This window comes from Drosophila suzukii, chromosome 3 (genome assembly GCF_043229965.1).
Source record: "Drosophila suzukii chromosome 3, CBGP_Dsuzu_IsoJpt1.0, whole genome shotgun sequence".
NCBI lineage: Eukaryota > Metazoa > Arthropoda > Insecta > Diptera > Drosophilidae > Drosophila > Drosophila suzukii.
The window spans coordinates 6,715,774-6,736,705 of record NC_092082.1 but is presented as its reverse complement, the minus strand read 5'-3'; the positions used below and the strand labels follow the sequence as shown (position 1 = coordinate 6,736,705).

General features: G+C 38.3%; 1 protein-coding gene across 1 annotated transcript; it reads left to right on the top strand.

Annotated features, from left to right (window-relative positions):
• The first annotated feature begins 4,486 nt into the window (after window positions 1-4,486).
• Window positions 4,487-5,132, top strand: LOC108012745 (keratin-associated protein 5-1). Its single transcript, XM_070996621.1, has one exon. It carries the CDS (start codon window positions 4,672-4,674, stop codon window positions 5,071-5,073), a length of 402 nt encoding a protein of 133 aa, XP_070852722.1. The 5' UTR covers window positions 4,487-4,671; the 3' UTR covers window positions 5,074-5,132.
• The last annotated feature ends 15,800 nt before the right edge of the window (window positions 5,133-20,932 follow it).

Sequence of the window (20,932 nt, the reverse complement as noted above, 5' to 3'; positions counted from 1 at the left end):
GTTATTCGCTGCGAGGCGAATTCAAAGGGAGCAAATTAAAATCTGAAATAGATGGCGCCTTTATTCAAAAATTTTGAAAATTAGTGAATTTTATTTAGTTATATATATATATATTTTTTTTTTAAGTTAGGACCGATGCTTTCTAACGATATTAAGTTCTTTTCACCTTGTCCATTGCCAATGCAATTTGGATTTCCAGGGAGAAATAATGTTAAATATATTTTGTGATCTAAAATAAAAAGCTTTTCAAAAGCCAGGATCGAGAAAAACCTTGTTGTCAAATAAAATTCTATAATTTACAATACTCTATCGCTCTTATATATATATTTATATATGTTTGATTCCTAAATTAAAATACCTAGTTTTTTTGGATTTTAACAACGTTACTCAATTATCAAGGAAATCCCACCCATAAACGTCATGAATAACCAACCGCAGATTTACCCCTTTTCAGCCAATATTTAACCCAAAGGAGCCACACTCATATCGTTGCAAAAGCACCGTGAACTGTGTCAAATTTAATTAACTGGACTGCAGCATTTTAGTGCCCGTGCAGCCCGATTATTAATTACGGCATAACGTGCGGCGTAAATAAAGTGAAATTTGTTAATAAAAGACCCGGAAAAAGAACCCTTTTCGTGGACTCGTGCTTCACCTTGCTCCTGCTTTCCACATTTGCTTATCATCCGCTTTGGCCACGGCAATTACCGTTCGCATCCTTTGGCCATCTTTCCGCTTCCGGTTATTAAAATTATCTGCAGCGGCCGAAGGGAGGTGGAAAAAAATAAAGAAAATTTCAATTAAAAGTATACAAAAAACAGGAATAAATTAATTTCACTCGCTGGCTCTTTCTTTCTTTGGTGGATTTTCTAATTATGAGCTTTGGCTGCAGCAGCTGCGGAGGTTAAAAGTTGCCTTTTGCTTTTTTTATAGCAAATTTTGTTGTATTATTTTTTCAATTAAACTTGACCATGTCAAAAGTGAAAAAAGACGAAGAGAAGTCGGCGACATTTTTTGATTGCTGCGTTTTGTTTTTTTAGTTTTTTCCTTATATTTTCATTTTATTTTTCGGAATTTTTTCTGCTTTTGGCCACATGTTGCTGACACTTGCAGCAGTTGGTGGGATGGATCCTACTTCTCTTGCTTCTCGAATTTTCATTCCCCTTGGAACTTTGATTTATGATGCCCAATGAAAGAAACTCAGCCATGCCCTCCCATTGGCATTGTCACCTGTTCTTTAATTAAATTTCTCCTCAAGGTCTCGATGAACTGCTGCATTGATTTCTGGCCCCTTTCCAGCATGGTGCAAATATCATATACGAAGGTAAATAAATGTTCCACGTAGCTCTGTTCCAATTATCCCGGCAACTATTTACCCAGCATTTAGTTGGCGGTGCCTCGTACTCGTTTCCGACCTTTGTTCGCGCAAAATGATATCTAAACACTCGCCGGCATGGGTGTTGGGCGCAGAATTCGTGTAAACAAGGCGGCAATGTCAACAGAAATGGTTCACATAATATGGTAAGGAGGTGAGGTAATTGGGGGAGGACCGGTTGGCTGAAACTTGTCTGTCAAAGGGAGTGGGGAGATGCCTAAATAGGGTGGGAACAGCAGTTCTTGCAGTAAAAAATTACAATTTACCAAATATTAATTTTCAGATGGATTGGAATTTTGTGGGCTAAAATGAAGGCCTTACAAAATATAAAGAAGAATGTACTTTCATTTTATGTAAGCTTTTTATGGTTACTTGAGCCAAAAATCCATTCATATCACTAATCAACACTAGAGTAGGAATATTTGGTAAAAATGGGAAAGCTGTAGTTTCACTGGTTTAAACTCTGTATTGATTGCTTAAATGGTTCCAAGGGATTTATACATGTAAGGAGATATAACTAATATAGAAAATGCTGTATAATTTTGAAAGTTTCACGTTGAGACGCATCATATCGACAAGAATTCGGAACAGATATTAAAAAATAGAATTAAATTTTTAATAACTTGTTATAACATCTAAAAAAGTAATACATTAACAATGAAAGCTACAACCATGAACTTAAACATAATCCATTTTATAGTAACTTAAGACCGACCCTCGTTGGTATACCCTGCCAACCTGGGATACCGCAACCCGCAACCGATTCCGTCTGGCAACGCCCAAACATGTGTAGCGTTATGTCAGCATAACCCACCCACCGATCCGGAAAGGAACCCAGCTCCCCAACCATCCTAACAATTCCAACCATCCCAAACATCCCAGCCATCCTGCAAAAGGCTGTCGCATTACGCGCCTGTTACCATATCTTTACAACTGTATCTGCAGATCGTCCTCCACGCACTTGTATGACAAAGCACAAAACTTAAAAACCTTATGCATGTGATTTGAGGGGTGATTTTGTTTGGGCGGAGGACACAAGTGTCAGCCTTTTGTCTACGGTTTTGTTGGTGCTGCTTCCGTTCCGGTTTTTAGTTCGACGATGATGCGATGTAGCACCCCTGCGATGATTTTTGGGGTGGTTCGCCACCCTCTGTATGTCCTTCAGAAGGGGGAATATAACTTTTTGACTTTTTCAATTTGACTCTCTGTGTTTTTGGGTCTTCCTCGACGGGTTACCCTAGGCGTAATAATGAAATAAACGTTTCGCTAAATGCCTACGTATTTTGCACTGAAGGAAAGCCGATTGCTAGTTTGGTGGTGGTAGTGGATCTCATTCAATTAATTCGATGGGATTTTGGTTTAAGAGCTCATTGTGCGGAGAAATGAATCAAGTAAGGTCTTTGGCGGCGTGACCACAAATGATTTTAGAGATAAATGTACTTAAATATAGTACCATTTATTATATGGATACATTTTTAAATTATATTTATTAATTTATAGTATTTCTTATCAAAATAAACCATGTTATTAAATTGTGAAATAAATATATTTCTATAATAGTGACTCTATCCAATGTATTGTGTTTAAATGAAGAAATATTTCAATAAACATTTTATTGAAAATGTAAAATATTCTTTTGCGCACCCAATAAAGTATTCATATGAACTGAAGACTTTCTTTTCCACACCTCCCAACTGGTCACACCTGAGAACATCGAAAATTGGGTGGTAAATCCCCATCTCCATTGCCCAAAAGCTGGTGGAGATTGACTGCTTCACATTAATCAACGCATAAATTTAACGCATTATTATTTATGTTCCTCCCACTCGCAAGCAGGCCGCGCTTGTTTCATTTTCGAAATAGAAATTGTTTTACAAATGTCACGCGTACTGAGACCAACCCCACTCCCTTCCATTCCCACAAACCTCTGCAATGCTGAACAAAATAAATGGCGCTAAAATGATTCAATTACCCAAAACGGAAAAAGAGCAAAGAAAACGAATTTTTTCATGGGAACAGGTGGCCAGGCAGGCGACAAATTCTTGGCTAAAATTTTTAGACGTGTTTATTGGTTGGAAGCAGGGGGGAAGGGGGCGTGGCACACACCTGTGAAAATGTAATAAGCGAAAATAAGATTTTAATTGCCGGCGTTTATGGGTCGCTCCGAATGTTATTTTAATGCCCCAACTCTGGCAAGTTCTTTCTTAAATTTAAGATTTGTGAACTAAATGTATTTATTAATAAGCTATCTTTAAAGTAAATGAACTTCTATATATTTACTACAATAACTTTTGTTAAGAAATGGAACTGTTCACCTCTTCAAGGCCTACAAACATTGGTTTCTTTTGACCTGCTTAGTTCCTGAAATATCGCAAACTGATGTTCTAATTGCCATGTGGATTCATTAGTTGGTTCTGTTTGACTTCCACCTAGTTTCAGTGAGAGCTTCGATTTCTAGCTACAATTGCCAGATTCGAATCATTGTTTGTCCTGTTCCCTGTCGTCTTTGGAATGGTGCGTATGCTGAGTATCTGTGTGCTTTCGCTTTGGTTGCATCCACTGGCAGGCGAGGCTAATGCGCAGTTTCCACTTACCCATCCCCAATTAGTTCACGCTTCGTTAGACCCAGGGGATACTATAGGGTTATCCACTTCCACTTCCCCCTCTGAGCTTCGACCTCATCCTTCGTACTTTTTTTGGTCGGTTTACTGCACTTAATTTAATGTTGTTCTATTGTCAACGCAAGTAAATCAAAGTTGCGACTTTTATTTATGATTTCATTCATGCGCTTTGCCATTAACTAAAGTGGTCTTCTAAAGGAGAGGGTTGTTGGGGAAGTATAAAAAAACCCATTGGGGTTCGTATAAAAATTTAAACAATATGGCATTATTTTAAAATATTAAAAACCATTTCTTGGAATGATCATACACAGAACGATTTTGGGTAACACTCTATAAACTCGTTACTTTTTTTATAGTAGTGCTACTAGGTTTAGTAATTTTACTAATATTTAGTAACTTTACTATTGGCAATTTCGTACCTGGCACAGATCTTACTATAAAAGTAGTAAAACCATCAACTTTTCATTGTCAAAATTGTCCAGCAACCCGACGAAGTTATCTATTTTCGTTTGTACGTCTAATGTAAGTCATAAACTCAACATTCTGCCCAAAAATGTCCCGATTAGCCATTTCGAAATCTATTTAGGCCTGAACAATCAGCGCTGGTTCTATAAAGGGAAAATAAAGAGCTTCATCGGGGCGTTACCACATCTCTTTGTATACGAGTCTTTGTAAATGCTCCATTATTGCAACGATCCTACATACGACTCGTCGCAATTCCTGTGGACCATGTGCATACAAGTTCAACGGTTTGGATGCGGAGTTCCAGTTCCCAGTTCCTATAGTAAGAGTGGACCTCGCTGCGAGGGAGGATCGTGTCGTAGGCCAGGATCCTGTTGCAATTCTGGATCCTGCTGCAATTCGGGATCCTGCTGCGGACCATGTGGCCCCTGTGGGCTGCGCTCGAGTGGCTGTGCTACCTGCTGTACCTCCTGCTGTGGGATATTCCCCGAAACATGCTGCGGTCCGTGGTGTGAGTCCTGTCTGGATCCTGCCTGGTTCTCCTGGCTGGCCCCCAATATCCACAGATCCTGCTGCTGTGCTTGCATGCGCTGCTGTCGACCTAGGCACTGTTGAGACCGTAATATTGGGGCATTTTTGTGGCACTGAAGAATTGGTTGAGTATGCAAAGAAATAAAGTTAAGTGTTAGCAATTTCAATTTAAAATACAAGTTTTTTTAAATAAATGATCTTAAGAAAATTTAGGGTAACATGTTGTTCTGTAATTTTTCTGCAGAAATATATTAAGAGTGCATATTCGCTAAAAATTTATTTATTTTTTCTATTGTGCGCTTATTTCCATAGAGTAAACATTGTAGTATTTACAGAATACTTTACGCTGATTATAAAAACCACATTAATTATTATTTTATACCCTAAAATACGGTTTCCTTTCAATTTCAAAACGAAATCAAAGAACGTTTTTCCTTACCAACCTAATAAACCCCACAAGCAGCTCACCTTAGCCTCACAAATATACCCTTAATTGAATACGAAATACGAGAAAATACAATTTTGATGCCGCCACTGGGTGCCATATTGTAAAACTATAAAAAAATACCTAAGTACATTGGTATGATTCGTGCAAATCGCAAGTCGTAAACATTTTGCAAAAATTTCCAGGCGTCGCGGAAAGAACCGCAACAAATTGGACCAAAAGGGCGAATTAGCCAGTGCGGCATAAAAAAGCCGCATAAAGACGCACTTGCACGGGGATCAGGGCTAATAAAAAATTATAGATTTTCATCTTTGCATATTTAACTTTTATCGCGTGGCAGTTTCACTGGGCTCGTGTGTTTTTAGGCCCAATTCCGGTTGCCTTCTGTTGCGGATTTCTTTTGCGGTTTTTATGCTGCCGCAACCTGAGCGGGGCATAAAACAAATGTCATACTCAGGACAGAATCCCAATCATGTGTGCCACCTCTGCCTCTTTCTTCCCCGGCTATAAAGATGTTTCGTATTTTTGCATAATCGCCAATTTTTGATTTTAAAAATTCGCCAGCAGGGAAGTCTAGAGGGTAGAGGGCAAGCCGTTGCCCTGCCGATGTTCTTCGGTCAACAATAAAAATTCATTTTTATAATCTTTACATGTGTTACGCCATCAATGGCCTAGGTATAAATATTTATTACTATTTTACGATTGATTTAAGTTTGGATTTTTCTTACCTTTTCAGAATGGTTGCTTCCAGCTGATTGGCAAATAATGTCATTGAAAGACTCCCTAAAGGTTGATTCAATTTGAAAGGTCTTGAGTTGGGAAATGGTAATGTCTCAATTGTAAGTTGATGTGCTGGGATTATAAATCGTAATTTCTAAATCATATTTGTTAGTATTTTTGTTAAAAAATTCTTGAACAAGTACTCTATAAAATGAATTTTACAGACATTAATACATTAAAATTCCCTCTGAATGAGTCGCCATTATCATTATCAATTTTAGCCATTTGTTATCCTTTTTAGAAACATTATATAACAAATGACTGGCTGTCATGTCCTTGCCTATTATATAAATCGTAAATTATCATAAACAAATTAAAAAAGTTCGTGATGTGTCATTTGAAGAGGGGGAAAAGACAAGCTTAACCCCAACAGAAGAGGACGGAGTTTAAGGCCCTCTCGAAAGTAATACGCAAAGCCCCGTGGGTGGTCCAGAAACCAGAACGCAGAACCCAGACCCCAGAACCCAGAATCCAAACTCATTGGAGATGATGATGATGACTCAAGGGCCCGGCCGAGCACCAAACGGTTATCCAATTGGAACCGGATCCGTGGCAGGTTGAGTGGTTGAGCGTTGAAACGGAAGCGGCAACACCCACAGGGCTGAAAGCGACCCACTGGGACAGGGATTTTAAATATAATTTGTTTGCCCACCATATCCGAAGAACACCTCTCGCCCACCAAAAAGGGGTTGCTGCCTCAAGTGAATCTCGGCGGGGGCACCCAGGGGGTGCTGGCTGCCTTACCGGGCGTCCTCAGGAGGGGTCGTGCAAAAACAATCAGTCAAAATTGTTGCCAACTTGACTTACTGAAGGTCTCGTATAATTTTCATAATTTGATTACATTACGAAATGAAAACAAAGTGAATTGGAAAAGTTTTGCTCATCGAAGATAAAATACTCTGACCAATATAAAAAAACCTAAGTAACATTAAATGTTAACATTTAAACTAGTAAGCGAGACGTAAGGATTAACACCAATAAAAATATTACTTTTAAAATTATAATTTTACAAATTTTTCATAAACAGTGTGACCAAAAGTTTTTAATTTTCTGTTAAAAGTGTGACTAGATTATACCTAAATTTCACTTTAAAGCTAGTGATAATTAAAGTTAGAAGGTTCTTTGGAATTGTTTATAATTATAATATTTACCTAAGTCCATATTTTCCATAAGTTTAATATAATATTACTTATAATATTGTTCATTTTAGTCGATTTTCTTTAAACATAAAGTATTCTATACCAATTCTAGACATTATAAGGTCTAAGAACATTTTTTGAAAACGTTAAGAATGATGATCCTCGAATTAATAGTTATACACTCTCCAAAGAAAGGGTATATCTAGCTAGCTATAACTTGGCCCAGAATTTTTTGGCCGGGGCCTGAGGGCGAATTGGCGACACGTGACCAGATCACGTGTCCACACCACCCAGGCGGCGTGTCAACTCTCATGTAATCACGGCAAACATGTGGCCTTGGGACTGTCCGCCGACATCGGACATCCGACCGATATCTGATATGATGCCAAATGAAATTGCCATTAAGCGTTTAATAGTTGGTCTGTTGGCAAGTTGGGGGTGGGATGGGAAGGGCGATGGGCGGTACCGATGGGCGTTGTTTTTGCGGTCGGCCGCGTGCCGTCGCCTCATCATTCATTGGTATAATGGTGGATAAGGTTCGGTCCTTTTTAATGCTCATGTAAATTATGCGCCAAAAAATTACAAAATCTAAGCGAAGAGATAACGGTTTTAAAGAATTTACAATCGCGTGGGATTTTGTTGTGACTGCCGGCGGGTGAAGGCCATTAGGGAAACTTTTTAGGGAAAGAGGGTTGACATGGATTTGGTGGATGGTATATGTTTTTCTTCGAAAGGTATTAACTTAACACGTGTTGAGATTTTTTTTATGATTTGCTTGTATCATAGGTTTTTTGGGCTTTATTTTAAAGTCATCAGAGTTTGGGATTACTGGAAGGAAATGGGAAATTTATTTATGTATTAAAGGTATTTGTTCAAAAGAATACATTTTTTAGAACCTTATTCTTATGGATTTCCTTGTTTTTTTTAAATACTCTACTAAATACTGAATGTTAATATTTCGAACTGCTATTTCATAAGGTATCCGTGTCCCCCCTTATAGAAGGAACTTAGCCGAAATGTTGCCATCTCGCGACTGCAATCAATCTCAGTCTCGCTGCAGCATTGCGAAGATTAATTAATTTGTATTAACATATACGCAGTTACCCACCCACGAGAGTATAGGGAGCAATAACTGATGTCGGACTATAATTAATCAAATGAATTACATGAGGCAGCCCCTCACGGAGCAATAATCATATGCGTAGCAACAACATGGAAATCAAATCACAGGCCAGGAAATGCGTTTGCATGTCAATTACAGCTGGCACCGTACTGCCTTCCCCTGCCCCTATATCTCCCCGTAGTGCCCCGGCCGTCCAGTAACATTCAGCTAATATTCAAAGTCAATCGGGCAGGCTCATGAACTTGATGAGTAAACGAGCGAATCGGGAGGGGATTTCCCCAATTATTCATGCCCGACGATTGTATGCAAATCGAATTGCCAAACTCATAATTGGAGGGGGTGGCAAAGGGAATTGGCTGCCTGGATTCAGCCAATTTCATGCTAAACATGTTGCCATTTGCTTTTAATAGTTGATAAGCCTACACCAAGGAATTGATTTTGAAACGAATTGAATTTTCAATGGGTTTAATGATATCTATTTTCTTTATTAAATCATTTGTTATGTTTTATGAGGAGGAATGGCTTTAGTTACTCCTTAATATTAGTGAATAACATTAATATTATCGACATTTATATAATCCTTTAACAATCATAGAAAAAATAAGATAGCATTTTACAAAGTTATTACAAAAATATTGTTGAATTTAGGAATAAGTCTAAAAACTCATGGTTTCCCAGCTGAGTTATATATTTCTGGGATCTACGAAGCGTCTTTATTTGTTTCATAATCTACATTTTTATTTTCTTTATATAGTTGATAATCCCAAGCAAAGAAATTGAATTTCCAACGAATTGAATTTGGAATGGGTTCAAAGATATTTCCTCACCCCTCAATTTTTTTGTAACTTTTGTAAACTGTTGGGTGGGAGATTTATGCACACGCAGCTGTGTGTTGTAATTTTTAGCATTCAGATTCATTTCTAGTTTCATTTTTTCTGCTACCCCCACTCGCGATTTATTGGTCGCGATTTTTTTCTATCTTTGCCAGTGGACGAGAGCGCGCATTGAAAACGAATCACGTGAAATCTAAATAGCATCATAAATCAGAAAATGGCGGCAGGTTGAATTCGACTCGCCTCGAGTCAGTTTTTGGTATTCCCGAATTTTGGTTTTCTTTTTGTTATTTTTTTAGGGAGGGGGTTTTCCTTCTGGCTGGCCAGACAATGATATATGTTGGCCCGAAATGGCGAAACGCGCGCTATAGCGCCCCACTCGCATGTGTATGAAAATTGCCAAAAGCCGAGCCACAAAAAAGGAATCCCGATAGACGGCGTTTGATTGCGTTCCCTGAACCACTCAACTCGGCACCACCCATTTGGCCATTTCCATTTTCCGGGCCCAGAGAGGTAACCATCGAGGGTCATTTGCCCAGAATGCGGCCCGGTGGCTTGGAAAATGTAAATTTCCCCCGGCTAGCTAGCTGCTAGCCCATAAATAAATGTTTGAGGCAAGTGGATTGGTTGGATTTCTAGCGGATAGTTTTGTCCTTGGAGACCGTTGGGGCCATACCTTATACGCCTCCTTTTGTTTATTTATTGAAGCCGCTCTGCTTGCCAAATTCCTATATAACTTATGAGAACCTCGGTGGTCGAACCAATGTGAGTGTGCTTTTTTCCCGGCCAATTGATTTATGACATATGCGCAGATTGCCAAAGAAAATTGAGATCGCGGAGTGTGTCATAAAATTGGAAAGGAATTAAATACAGAATTTGATGTGAAGATTTTAGACAAGGATTAAATAACTTATATTCAGTAACGGAACGTTCTTGGGACAAATGTGTATACAAAATATTTAAGCTCTGTATTGCCAAAACAAAATATTGAATATAATTTAAAAAGGTCTGGAAAAAAAATCTAATACGACAATGGTCATTAAAGTTATTTAGAGATGTCTCTAAAGTTTTTTAAATTAAAAAAATATGAAAGAAATAATCCATTAAGCTTATCAGGTTGATTCCCCAATAAAAACCCAAATTGTTATTAACAACAATCCTGTGCTTAACAAAACAATTCCAATTGTAACCATTTGCCACTCATGATTTACAACCAGCAACTGCTGTTGTAACTGGGCCTCACATAAAACTAAATTGTTTTATTAATATGGAGGAGTATTACGAGGCTATTACTTAGTCACACTCGCCCCAAACTCAGAAGCCCGCTTCATAAGCAGATTAATTATGCGACTTTTGACTGGAACTGGGAGAGTGGTCACATGTGGCTGGCAATCTTGATATGGTCGTGGTTCCTAATTAAACGATAAACACAAGTTGACCCCAAAGTCGAGACCGTTGGCAATGTTATTAATACATAAATCTGAATATTAATTCTTTTCCTTAATGTCCTGGGGTGGTGGGCTCGAATGGATTATGAAGTGAAGCCATTTATAAGGCTTTTCAGCCAGTCTTCGTTTATTGTTCGTAATTAGAATTAGAAATTTTGTGTGTGCGCTGCAATTTCCTGCTTTGTCCCCTTTTTGGCCACCGCCAACACATGTGTGTAATCAGAAAATTAAACATTGCCATCCAACATAATGGTTAATATTGAGCCGTATTTGACTTTGACTTTGACTGGCCATATTTCCGCCTTATGGGAGGGCCATTAAAATGGCTTACGGAAGCACCAAAAATTAATTGTAAGTATTAGAGTAAGAAATTACTTTGAAAAATTAAATACTTTTCGGTAAAATACATTTTAAGAATTCCCTTAATACGTCTATATTTTTCTCACATTATCATTTTCGCAAACTTAACTTTTCTCAGTTATTTATGTATTTACCTTTCCAGCCAACTAAGTAACCAGAAAGTTTCCTTGTGCCTCACCACAAAAATACAAACATCCTAACCCTTTTCGGACCTTCCCGATCTCTCATGAACTCTTTTGCTTAAGAACTAATTGCAATTAGAATCTAATTTAGTTAATTTGTTTACATTGCGGTAACATTTTCTCTTACTAGCTGGAGAAACGAGAGAAAGAAGCATGTTGGCCAAGTTGAAATTTATAGATGTGGTTTGTTTTGGCATATTTTTTGGCTAACGAAAACTTCAGACATTTGTGGTCAGGTTTTGTTGGATTTTTGCAAAAGATTTCACACTTGGCAGAGCAAGCGTAAAAATAATTCCAGATTTATTGCTAATGTAGATGGTGATTATGGACATGGATAGTGTAATTAGCTAATTGATTTGGGTTGGAATTGGATAAAAGGATATAAAATGTTAATGGTTATAAGTTTTTATGTAGATGTAGATAATTTCCGAAGAAAATTATGCAATATTCCGTTAGGGATATTTTTAAAAATATTTTATTTTAATGTAAAAGGAGCAATAATATAAGTCAAATCTTTTGATTAGCTTTTACTGGAAATAAACTTTAATGTGACATTAGAATTAATCGCCATCTTTTCAAATACTTTTGAGCCCGATACACTTGATTTATAACAACTTGCGTGTTTGTCACACTCCACTACTAAATTACGTCGCTTTGGCACACAGATCTAAGTAGGACCATATATCAGGACCGGGTTTCAAAGTGACGTACCCCGTGCATTACCACAAAGTTGCCGTGGCCAAGCCGGCGAGTTGACAAAGCTTTTAGTGTCAGCTGGGAGAATCTTTTCCTTTTCTAAACCCGCCACCCGAGATACAGTAAAAACTTTCTTGAAAGTACTAATATTTTATTAAAAACATTTTAAGGTCAAAAAGTTATATCCTTTATGGATTTTTAAAAGAATTAAATAGATTTGAAGTTTCTAAAACTGTTTAAATAAATTATAATCTTGTTTATTGTATATCCGCTTATTGGTATTTTACCGTACACCCCGCCGAGCTGGCCAAGTGATAATTGAATTAGAATATGGCGTCGCACACACGGACACAGACACCGACAAACAAAGCTATAACTTGGGTGGAGCAAAAAATTTCAACACATGTGCGATGTCATTTAGGGGTTGGGGGGTTGGAGGTCGGGGCTTGGGTGCTGGGTTCTCGGTTTTCGGTTTTTGGGAGTTGAGTTAGCGCCTCCAAAGAAATATTATGCTTTTAACAATTTCAGCATTTTCTCCATTTACATACATCTTAATTATTTCTCAAGATGGCTTTGTTCCTGTGTGCGTACATGTGGATTATACTCACACACACGCACGCCTAATTCCAAGAGGGTTGTAAAATGTTACTGGTAGATTCGTTGTCGTCATTTTTACATTTGCATTTCCAGCTAATTTGGTTAAATGTTTTTAGGTGCTTCGCCTTGGCTACGGTAATAATAATAACTCGCTCTGTCTCTTGGCTGAGCATATTTTTATGATTTCGCTTTGCAGATTACGAGAAAAGTGAGGGGACTTCGCTAATTACTTTCACCCCACACATATGTAAATTGTAGATATTCCAAATGGGGTTGGGGATTTAATTAGAGCTTACACATTAGCGTCGAGTCTTCATTTTCATTTCCATGTGGAGTGGAGCCCTTCCGTTTGCTCATCTTCCAGCCAATATTAATTACAATTTAAATGCAAATCGCAAAAGGGCGCCATCTTGTCGTAGTTTCATTGAATCGATTTAAGTGTGGCCGCGTTAATGATATTTCCCCCTTTTTAAGGATCTATTTTGAAGATCTGCAATTTCACACAAAATCGAAAAGTCGCCTCGTTTCAATTACTCAAATGACAACAAGAACTTCAGATCGGAAACTACCCCTAATTATGTGCTTAGCTTACCCTAAATATGATCGGTTAATGATAGGGGGAAATCGAGGGAAGGGCTGTTCGGGATCAACCCCCTAGTTGACTTTTTGTCCGGCCGAAAGTCAATTGGGAAAAATTAATTTGGCAAAAATCCCTTTGTATTTCACAGTCAAGCCGAGTGTTTTGCCACGATTTGATGAGGGACTGACAGTGGCACTGAAAAGTAATTTGTGCACTAATAATGTAGCCATTCAAAGGGAGGGAAATACACAGGGAGAAATAAGTAGGAAAATATAAGATAGGAATGTAGTTTGCTCAGAAAACATAAGAAAAATAATTGGGTATTGTTTTAATACTTGTATTTGTAGTGTTTAACTTAAAGGACAAAGATTGTAGGATTTTAAAATAAGAGATATAATAATATTAAGCTACATTTCTTAAATTTATTTTAAACCATTTGGTCATTCGATTTTATAAACCCTAAACTAAGTCTTTTATTTTAGAACGTCATTGCTTAAATCAAAGTTAATTTATAGTTTTATTTCTCATGAATTGGGATAAAATGTAAAGGAGTCCTAAGTTTTGGAGAAAGAAGTCTCAAACAATTTGCATTAAATATTATAATTTTTTTAAGTGTACCAACAGTTTCATCTCTCTGCGTATATGACATCTACCAAATAGCTAACCCTCACAAGCTCATATACATAATCGCATTTACACTAATTGGGTGATGGTGATCAATCAAAAAACATAAAGAGAGACGCGGATAAAAGACACTCCGATTCTTTCGGGGCATTCTTGCAGCAACAGCCACTGAGCGATACGATTTCCGGTTGTGGCATTGTGCCGGCGATACCTGAACCAGATTGTCCATTTGTGGAAATCATCCCCTCGTGAAAACGGAAGCAATGCGGCGCAGCTGAATTCCAGTTTGAGTTTTGGCACGACCCCTGAACGAGATTGTCCTGTTCATCGTGTGTTGTCACCGCTGCCATTATCCTTGCTAATTTCGCAGCTCAATGAGTCTTTGAAAAATGCTACGAGGCACTTTCTATGGGCCTCCTCTTTTTCCGGGTGATCTTTAATTGCGCAGCTTGGCCAGCGAATTACAAGCAGTGAACCGCTTAAAGTGTGATAAATGGGTTTTTGAAAGGCCCCGGAATCGGGCGATTGTTCCCTTATATCTTTTACTATATTTCTTTCGAGCATAATTAGTCAGCGTCCTGTTTGTTGTTTTTTAATAGGGTTTTCTGCGTGATCTATGATATGTTGACTTAGGCAGTGCTGAGAATATTTTTCAGTGAAAACCCTCTTGGGCATTTGTATGGTTCTAATTAATCAGGATGAGCATGTTTTCAGATTTTTTTGCTAATATTTTTGGATCAAAAAAAAAAAACTGTTCAAAACTATTGTTATATATTTTTAAAACTTGTTTAAAAGAAATTATATTTGTATTTTATGTAGACTTACATATATTAATACTAGCACCATGTGTTAAATGTTTGGGAAACTCCACCATTTTGTATTTTGTTTATGCTTTAAAATATCCCCTATATGATTCATACATGATCCGTTAAGCACTAGCTCATCAAATCGACTGGAAAAAATGTTTCCGAATTTTTTTCGCCAATCTACCCAAAAAAAATCATAACATCTGCAATTAATCCCAACCAAAGCCGAACCCAAAATGCCATTTAAGGTCGAAACTGTCGCGTGAACACAAAATTGATTTTTATAGATATTTATAGATTAAAAATTTTCCACATAAGCACCCAGAAAAAAGAGAACATTTGCTGGCTAAATTTATGCCATTATTCCATTCTTTTTTGCTGCTGCTCTGCTTTTATTTTTTGCTTTCTCCGGTTCGATTTCCAATGGATTTGCAACCCTCATGTGTAATAGATTATGAACTCTGAAATTGCAACAGTGGCAAATAGCAAAGAGCAGACGATTCCCTTTCAACTCATGTGGGTCTGTCTTCCTCGAGGGGACACTTTCGCCGGCCCAGCCCAGCCCATTAAATTAAAAGGCCATAAATTACCGAATGGCTTTAATGTCAGTCGAAGATTTTCCAGAGCAGTGTCAATTGCATCTATCGATTGTCTGTCTATTGTCCTCGCTCCTGCAGTTCATTGAGTTGGATAACTATTTTATGGTTGTATCATTGAATATGAAGTGAGGAATGGAACTCTTTCCATTGCCAGGTATTGATTAAAAATGAAAAGAAGACAAAAAATTTTACTACCTATAAATACAATTATCCTTTTTTGTATGCAAATATATCAACCAGTTGTAAATTTATAATTGTTAATATATTCCGTATTCAGTTTTAGTTCTCATTGATATTTAAGAACCATCCCCATTAATTTAACTGACGACAACATTTCGTTTCGAACCCAATTCATAATAGGAAACCCGATTAGTTACACTTTTATATTAGGAAAGAAAAAGGTCCCTGAATATTGAATGCCAATTATCTACTGATTTGGCCTGTATAAAAATGGACAATTAATAAACTGCCGGCCGTGGAGGTGACAAACGTTTAAACAATAGAAATTGATGAGATAGCGTGACGCATGCATTATATGGCAAATTAATTGCAATTTGACGCTGCCCAAAATGTCAATCAAAGAGCAATAAATTCCCCAACGAAAAAGAAGGGAAGGTCCAAGGCAAACAAGTAGCAAAATAGTTGGTCAAAAGGGCGTATAAAAATGCAAAAAAAAAATGTTTTGCAGATTATAATAACAGTTTAAAGAGTAATACTATATATATATATATATATATTTATATTATATATATTTAAATTATTGGTTATGAAGTGCAGGATGGACTTATCAACTATTTATTTATTAATTATATTTGGTTAATCAATATTTGTATGCATACATTATTTTACCATTATTGTTTGCGTATGTATTTAAAAGGCCTGCATTTTATAGTAAATAAAGATACCTACTTATAAATCAAATAGAAAATAAAATAAAATGTGAATTGAAATGGTAATTTCTTTCTGTGTTTGGCTAAAACAACTTATTTCCATGGGTTGGGGTAGATAGCCGGGAGCTTAAGCCAAGTAACTAGCGAGCATCAGGGCAATTACTAAAAAATAGATACAACTACAGCACACACACACAGGCGGAGAGAGCGACTAACACACACACACACACGCGCGCAGAGCCGAGCACACACACATATAAAATGTTCAAATCATCAAACAATAAACTCAAAATGGACTCCATCGCTTGTCGCACGTTTCATGCTCATTTTCATGTCGAGCGCGTTAAAAACATGGGGCTTCCCCAACTTCCCCTTCGCCATCCCTTTCCCACGCGATCGCCCCGTCTCTTTCGCACTGCCGGCGGAACGGAATGGAAACGGAACACTGGCCATCTTGCGCATGACGTTAGGCAGCATCGTTTTTAGGGGCGTGGCCTGCCTTTTCCCAGCATTTCACTCAAGAATTCACTTTGTTTCACTCACACTCACTTCCAGTGGCTCTGTGGTGAAGATAATGAGCTCCTCCGATTCTTTGAGCCCGGTTTATACCATACTGACTGCCCCAACTTGATTACATTTTGACCTTCTCGTCTCTCTTTCCTCTTATTTTTTATTTCTTTGCTTTGTTTGTTTGTTTTCTTCAATGTTGCGACGTGTTTGTTGCATATTTGATAGGCTACTGTACCGTGCGACCCTCGGTGCCAGCTCATTAACAGTCTCCCTTGATTTCGCTTTGGGTTTTTAATTAAAAAATGTTGGGGTTTCTTTTTGGGTTCGGTTGTAGTTTGGCAGAGGGATTTTGAGAAGTTTGGTTCAATATTGGGGTTAGGAATTTCAGGTGCTAAAAAAAGTTGGCTATTAATGTATTAAGTTTGTAGGATGTAAGCCTGAACTATTAAATGAAATATTGCTTTTTAAGCTTTTAAAATGTATACTAAAATAATGATGAAAGAAAGCGACTTTTAAAAATTTCAAAAATTATAGATTTTTCTAAAAATGTTCTTTTAGTTAGTATTTTTATATCAGGTATTTCAGAACCGTTTACCACCCATAACTCTCTTTGAATCCGTTTCCTTGGCCTTATGTAAATACTATACCTTACTCAACCTACAAAAACTCTGCCGGACTAATTCATCTTTTAATACGACCTCACATCCAACGTTCCCCATCCGTAACCTCACTATTTATATAAATAGATTGCCCCTACAATGATCATTAAAAACGCATACCCTGACATTGTTTTGCTATAAACATAAACAATAATTCAATTCGCTCTGGCGGCAGCAGCAACAACAAGGATGACACAGGGATAAGGCAAAAACAAAGCGAAAAACACGGCATAATCAATGTCGATGTCTGCCTACAAGGACTACTGCCGTACGGCAACACCCACTCTCGAATACGGGTACAAATACGGCCACATCGTACATTACCCACTCGGAGATAGAGAGACATACCCCGGAAAATAGACAGCATGTGTGGGGGAGCAAAAGGAAAAGCGCTCGTATATCAGCATTGGAATCCACCCGGCAAAACCCCAGCAACGAAAACAATTTGGTAAGTTTTCGAAAATTTGGCAAGTGCGAGCGAGAGAGATGGAGCTCTTCTAATCCGGCGCGCAGGACCAAATAGTGTGCCTCTCGCTCCCACCACCACCAGTTCTATGGCTATATGGCTCTGGTTTTCGGTGGAGTCCATGTACAAAGCTTAGAAATAGACAGACAATAAAAGCTTCATGAAGCGACATTGCCGACGCCATCATTTGAGTGGGGTGTGTGCGAGCGAGAGGGCTGCTACAGGGATGGACAGAGATGCAGCATCCATGAAGTTTCTGTTGATTTTTATCATTTATCGATTTCGAATTTGTGTCGAGGGACAATTTAGTGGCCCCCATGTCCCCATTCCCAAAGTGTCTATGTTTTGTTGGCCATTCTCTCCACTCCACGGACATTCATGAGGTGTCGTCCCGAAATCCAAAAGGGGTGAACCGGTTGATGAGGTTTGGGGGTGGTACGCTTTGATGGGCGACTCCAAAACTCCGGCCTGTCATTGTCAGGCTAAACTGCTGCCGACTGCTGCTGGGGAGTACATTTTTGGCCAGCTATCCTGACGAGGACCCCTTGTTGTCGTGCTATTTATGGCCAGCACACATATTCGAATGCCAGCTCGTCCTCGTAATTCTCCCGGCACTCTCTTTTCGAGTGGGCGGGGCTCCGACTCCCTATTCTATCGATTTTCGAGCAGGAGATCCTTAAAGGGTGCCGTTAAACTTTGTTGAGTGCTGTGGGAAATTCAAGGAGACGTCGTTTCCTTTTCTTTAAGATACGTTTTGCAAAACTGAGATTTTTTCGGTGTCTTGTAAAGGGAAACTCGAGCAATTACTTTCATATTGTCATGCGGTAACTTAGATTATAAGAAATATAATTATAACACTCTTGGCTTTCTTTATGATTTACAATACAATGTAAGCAGCACTGTTTTATACAAACTTACAGTTTAAAAGATTTAACACTATTGAAAAAATCAACAGAATACCTTATATTTTATATCCCCATTTTTATTACCGAAAATGAAATCGAAGAATGTTCCGTTTCATGAAAAAAAAATACAACTAATACCACTATTTGTATTATAAAAGAAACATTTTCAGGAAGTAGGATAACAAAATATCACGACAAAACTCAACAAGCTGAGCTAAAATCCCTCTTAAGTCCGATACAGATCAGCATCTAAGCTATTTATGTGTATGATTTTTCTAAATCTTTAATCTTATGCAATGCCAATGATGCTGAGCATTCTCCTGGCGGTCAGAAACAATAAAGCAATTAATCAAATTATATTTGACACGCCGGGCACACAAACAAACCGAATTGGCAAGCCCCGTTTCGAAGTCAGTTTGCAATATTTCAGCGAGCAGATTAACAGGCCTGAGGTCCTAAGACAAATTGTCCACCAGGGACACGTTCGCACACAGGAACAGTTTATTGTTTGCTTTTTTTTGCCGAAATTCTATTAACCTCAGCGTCAATAAGCGGCTTAGATGGGATTTACCTGAAACCGATCCGATCCGATCTGAAAACTGGGAAGAGAACCGAAAACGAGCACGTTCGATTTTCTGTCTGGGACGCCTGCGCAGCTGGCGATAAAGTAAACCTCATTCGAAATGGCAAATTCAAAGGCAATTCACACTCGTCCGTCAATTGCTGGAAGTTGACTTTGGGCGCGTACTAAGACAAAAGGTGAAAATACTAGGGAAAACGTATGCGGAACTGTGCGGAAGTTCATCCGATTGCCTTTTATTTGATGGAAAACGTGCCAGGTTCAATGGTTTTCATGAGTTGCAAGAATTCGCAGAGTGTATAGGCTGTCCATTCTTCTGGTATTTGATCTACGATCTCAAGACTCCTCCTGAATATCACGTAATACGGCGGCTGTTTGCTGAGCTGCCGCTAATGGCTCGTCTAGGTAATTATCGCCGGTATGCTAATGGCGTTTTGAACGGACCCGCCTCCCCAAAAAAGAGTTACGGATACCGATTGTTTGCCATTGCACTCGCTGTTAAAGCATGATTAATGTGGGTGCCCCATTAGACGCGAGTCAACAATGGCAGTTCGGTAGTTGCAACAGTCAGTGCCCGAAGTCATTAGCCAGTCTCGATTCAGTGAGTCCACCGATAATGTATGGTTAGGCTGGGTTTCGATTCGTGAGTCTCGGTGGTGGATGGGTCAAGCCTCTCTTTCCTTAAGCAGCTAACTGTATGGAAGGTAACTTCATTGTAATGGGGTTCTTTACTCAATGGAAGCTGAGGTATTCGAGTATTCATGGTCTTTAGTCATTTCTTAACTCGTGATTGGCGTGATTCCTATACTGTGTCTTAGAGATGGCAACAAGACTGCTATTGAAGAAGTCTTTTGGGCTACCTAAGTATCGTTTTAAATCTTCAGTTACCCTAGTTTAAACAAAAAATATTTCTTATGGTCTCTTACTTATTTTTTTTAACAAATTTACTTAATTTAGTTATATTTAAAGTTAAAGAAACTTTTTTTAAAATACAATGAATCTTCCTATAGCATTTCTCAAGCCCACTAGTTTCCTTTTATATTTTCCCTAACATTATTATCTCGTTACTCACGCTTCCATCGCCAGTTCCCATTATTTCAATATCTACTTGTTGCATTCATACATTGGCCCCATTCATTCATACCACCTTGGAGGGCATTCATAATTTAATGATATTTATTGTTATTGGCCAACTCCCCCGATTTCCTCTCGGTACAACCTGCTTCTATTCCATTCATGGCCTGTCCAATCTTTTCTACTCATATGCTCGCCTGATTGACAGTTAATCAATCTTTCGGTTTTAGTTTGATTCTTTTCACACATTCCCTTATTCTTTGGTGACGTTTTCGCCCTCTCTTTTCGCCTTTCGTCCATTCATTTGTCTGCACCTTGCTGGCCAGAAATACTTTCGAGTTAATCCTTTTGACTTTGTCCGTTTGACGGATTGTCGTTTGACTGACTACTCTGACCGGATTGACTGCAGGCGAGGAGTGTCTAAAGCAGATTTCCGGTCTGTAATTGTTATGAGTTTTAAGCCATGAGAATCGCTTCTTAATTCCCTTGTAGGTGTTGGCTGATCGGATTTTTTCCGTAAAGTCGTCGCAGAATCTTGTGTCTTTCTACAACCCTAAGATTTGTATACCAGCAATGCACTTGTCTTTTCCATTAAAATCTGGTTTACTAAATGCCCCTTATTTATTATCAAAAACTCATTTTCAATC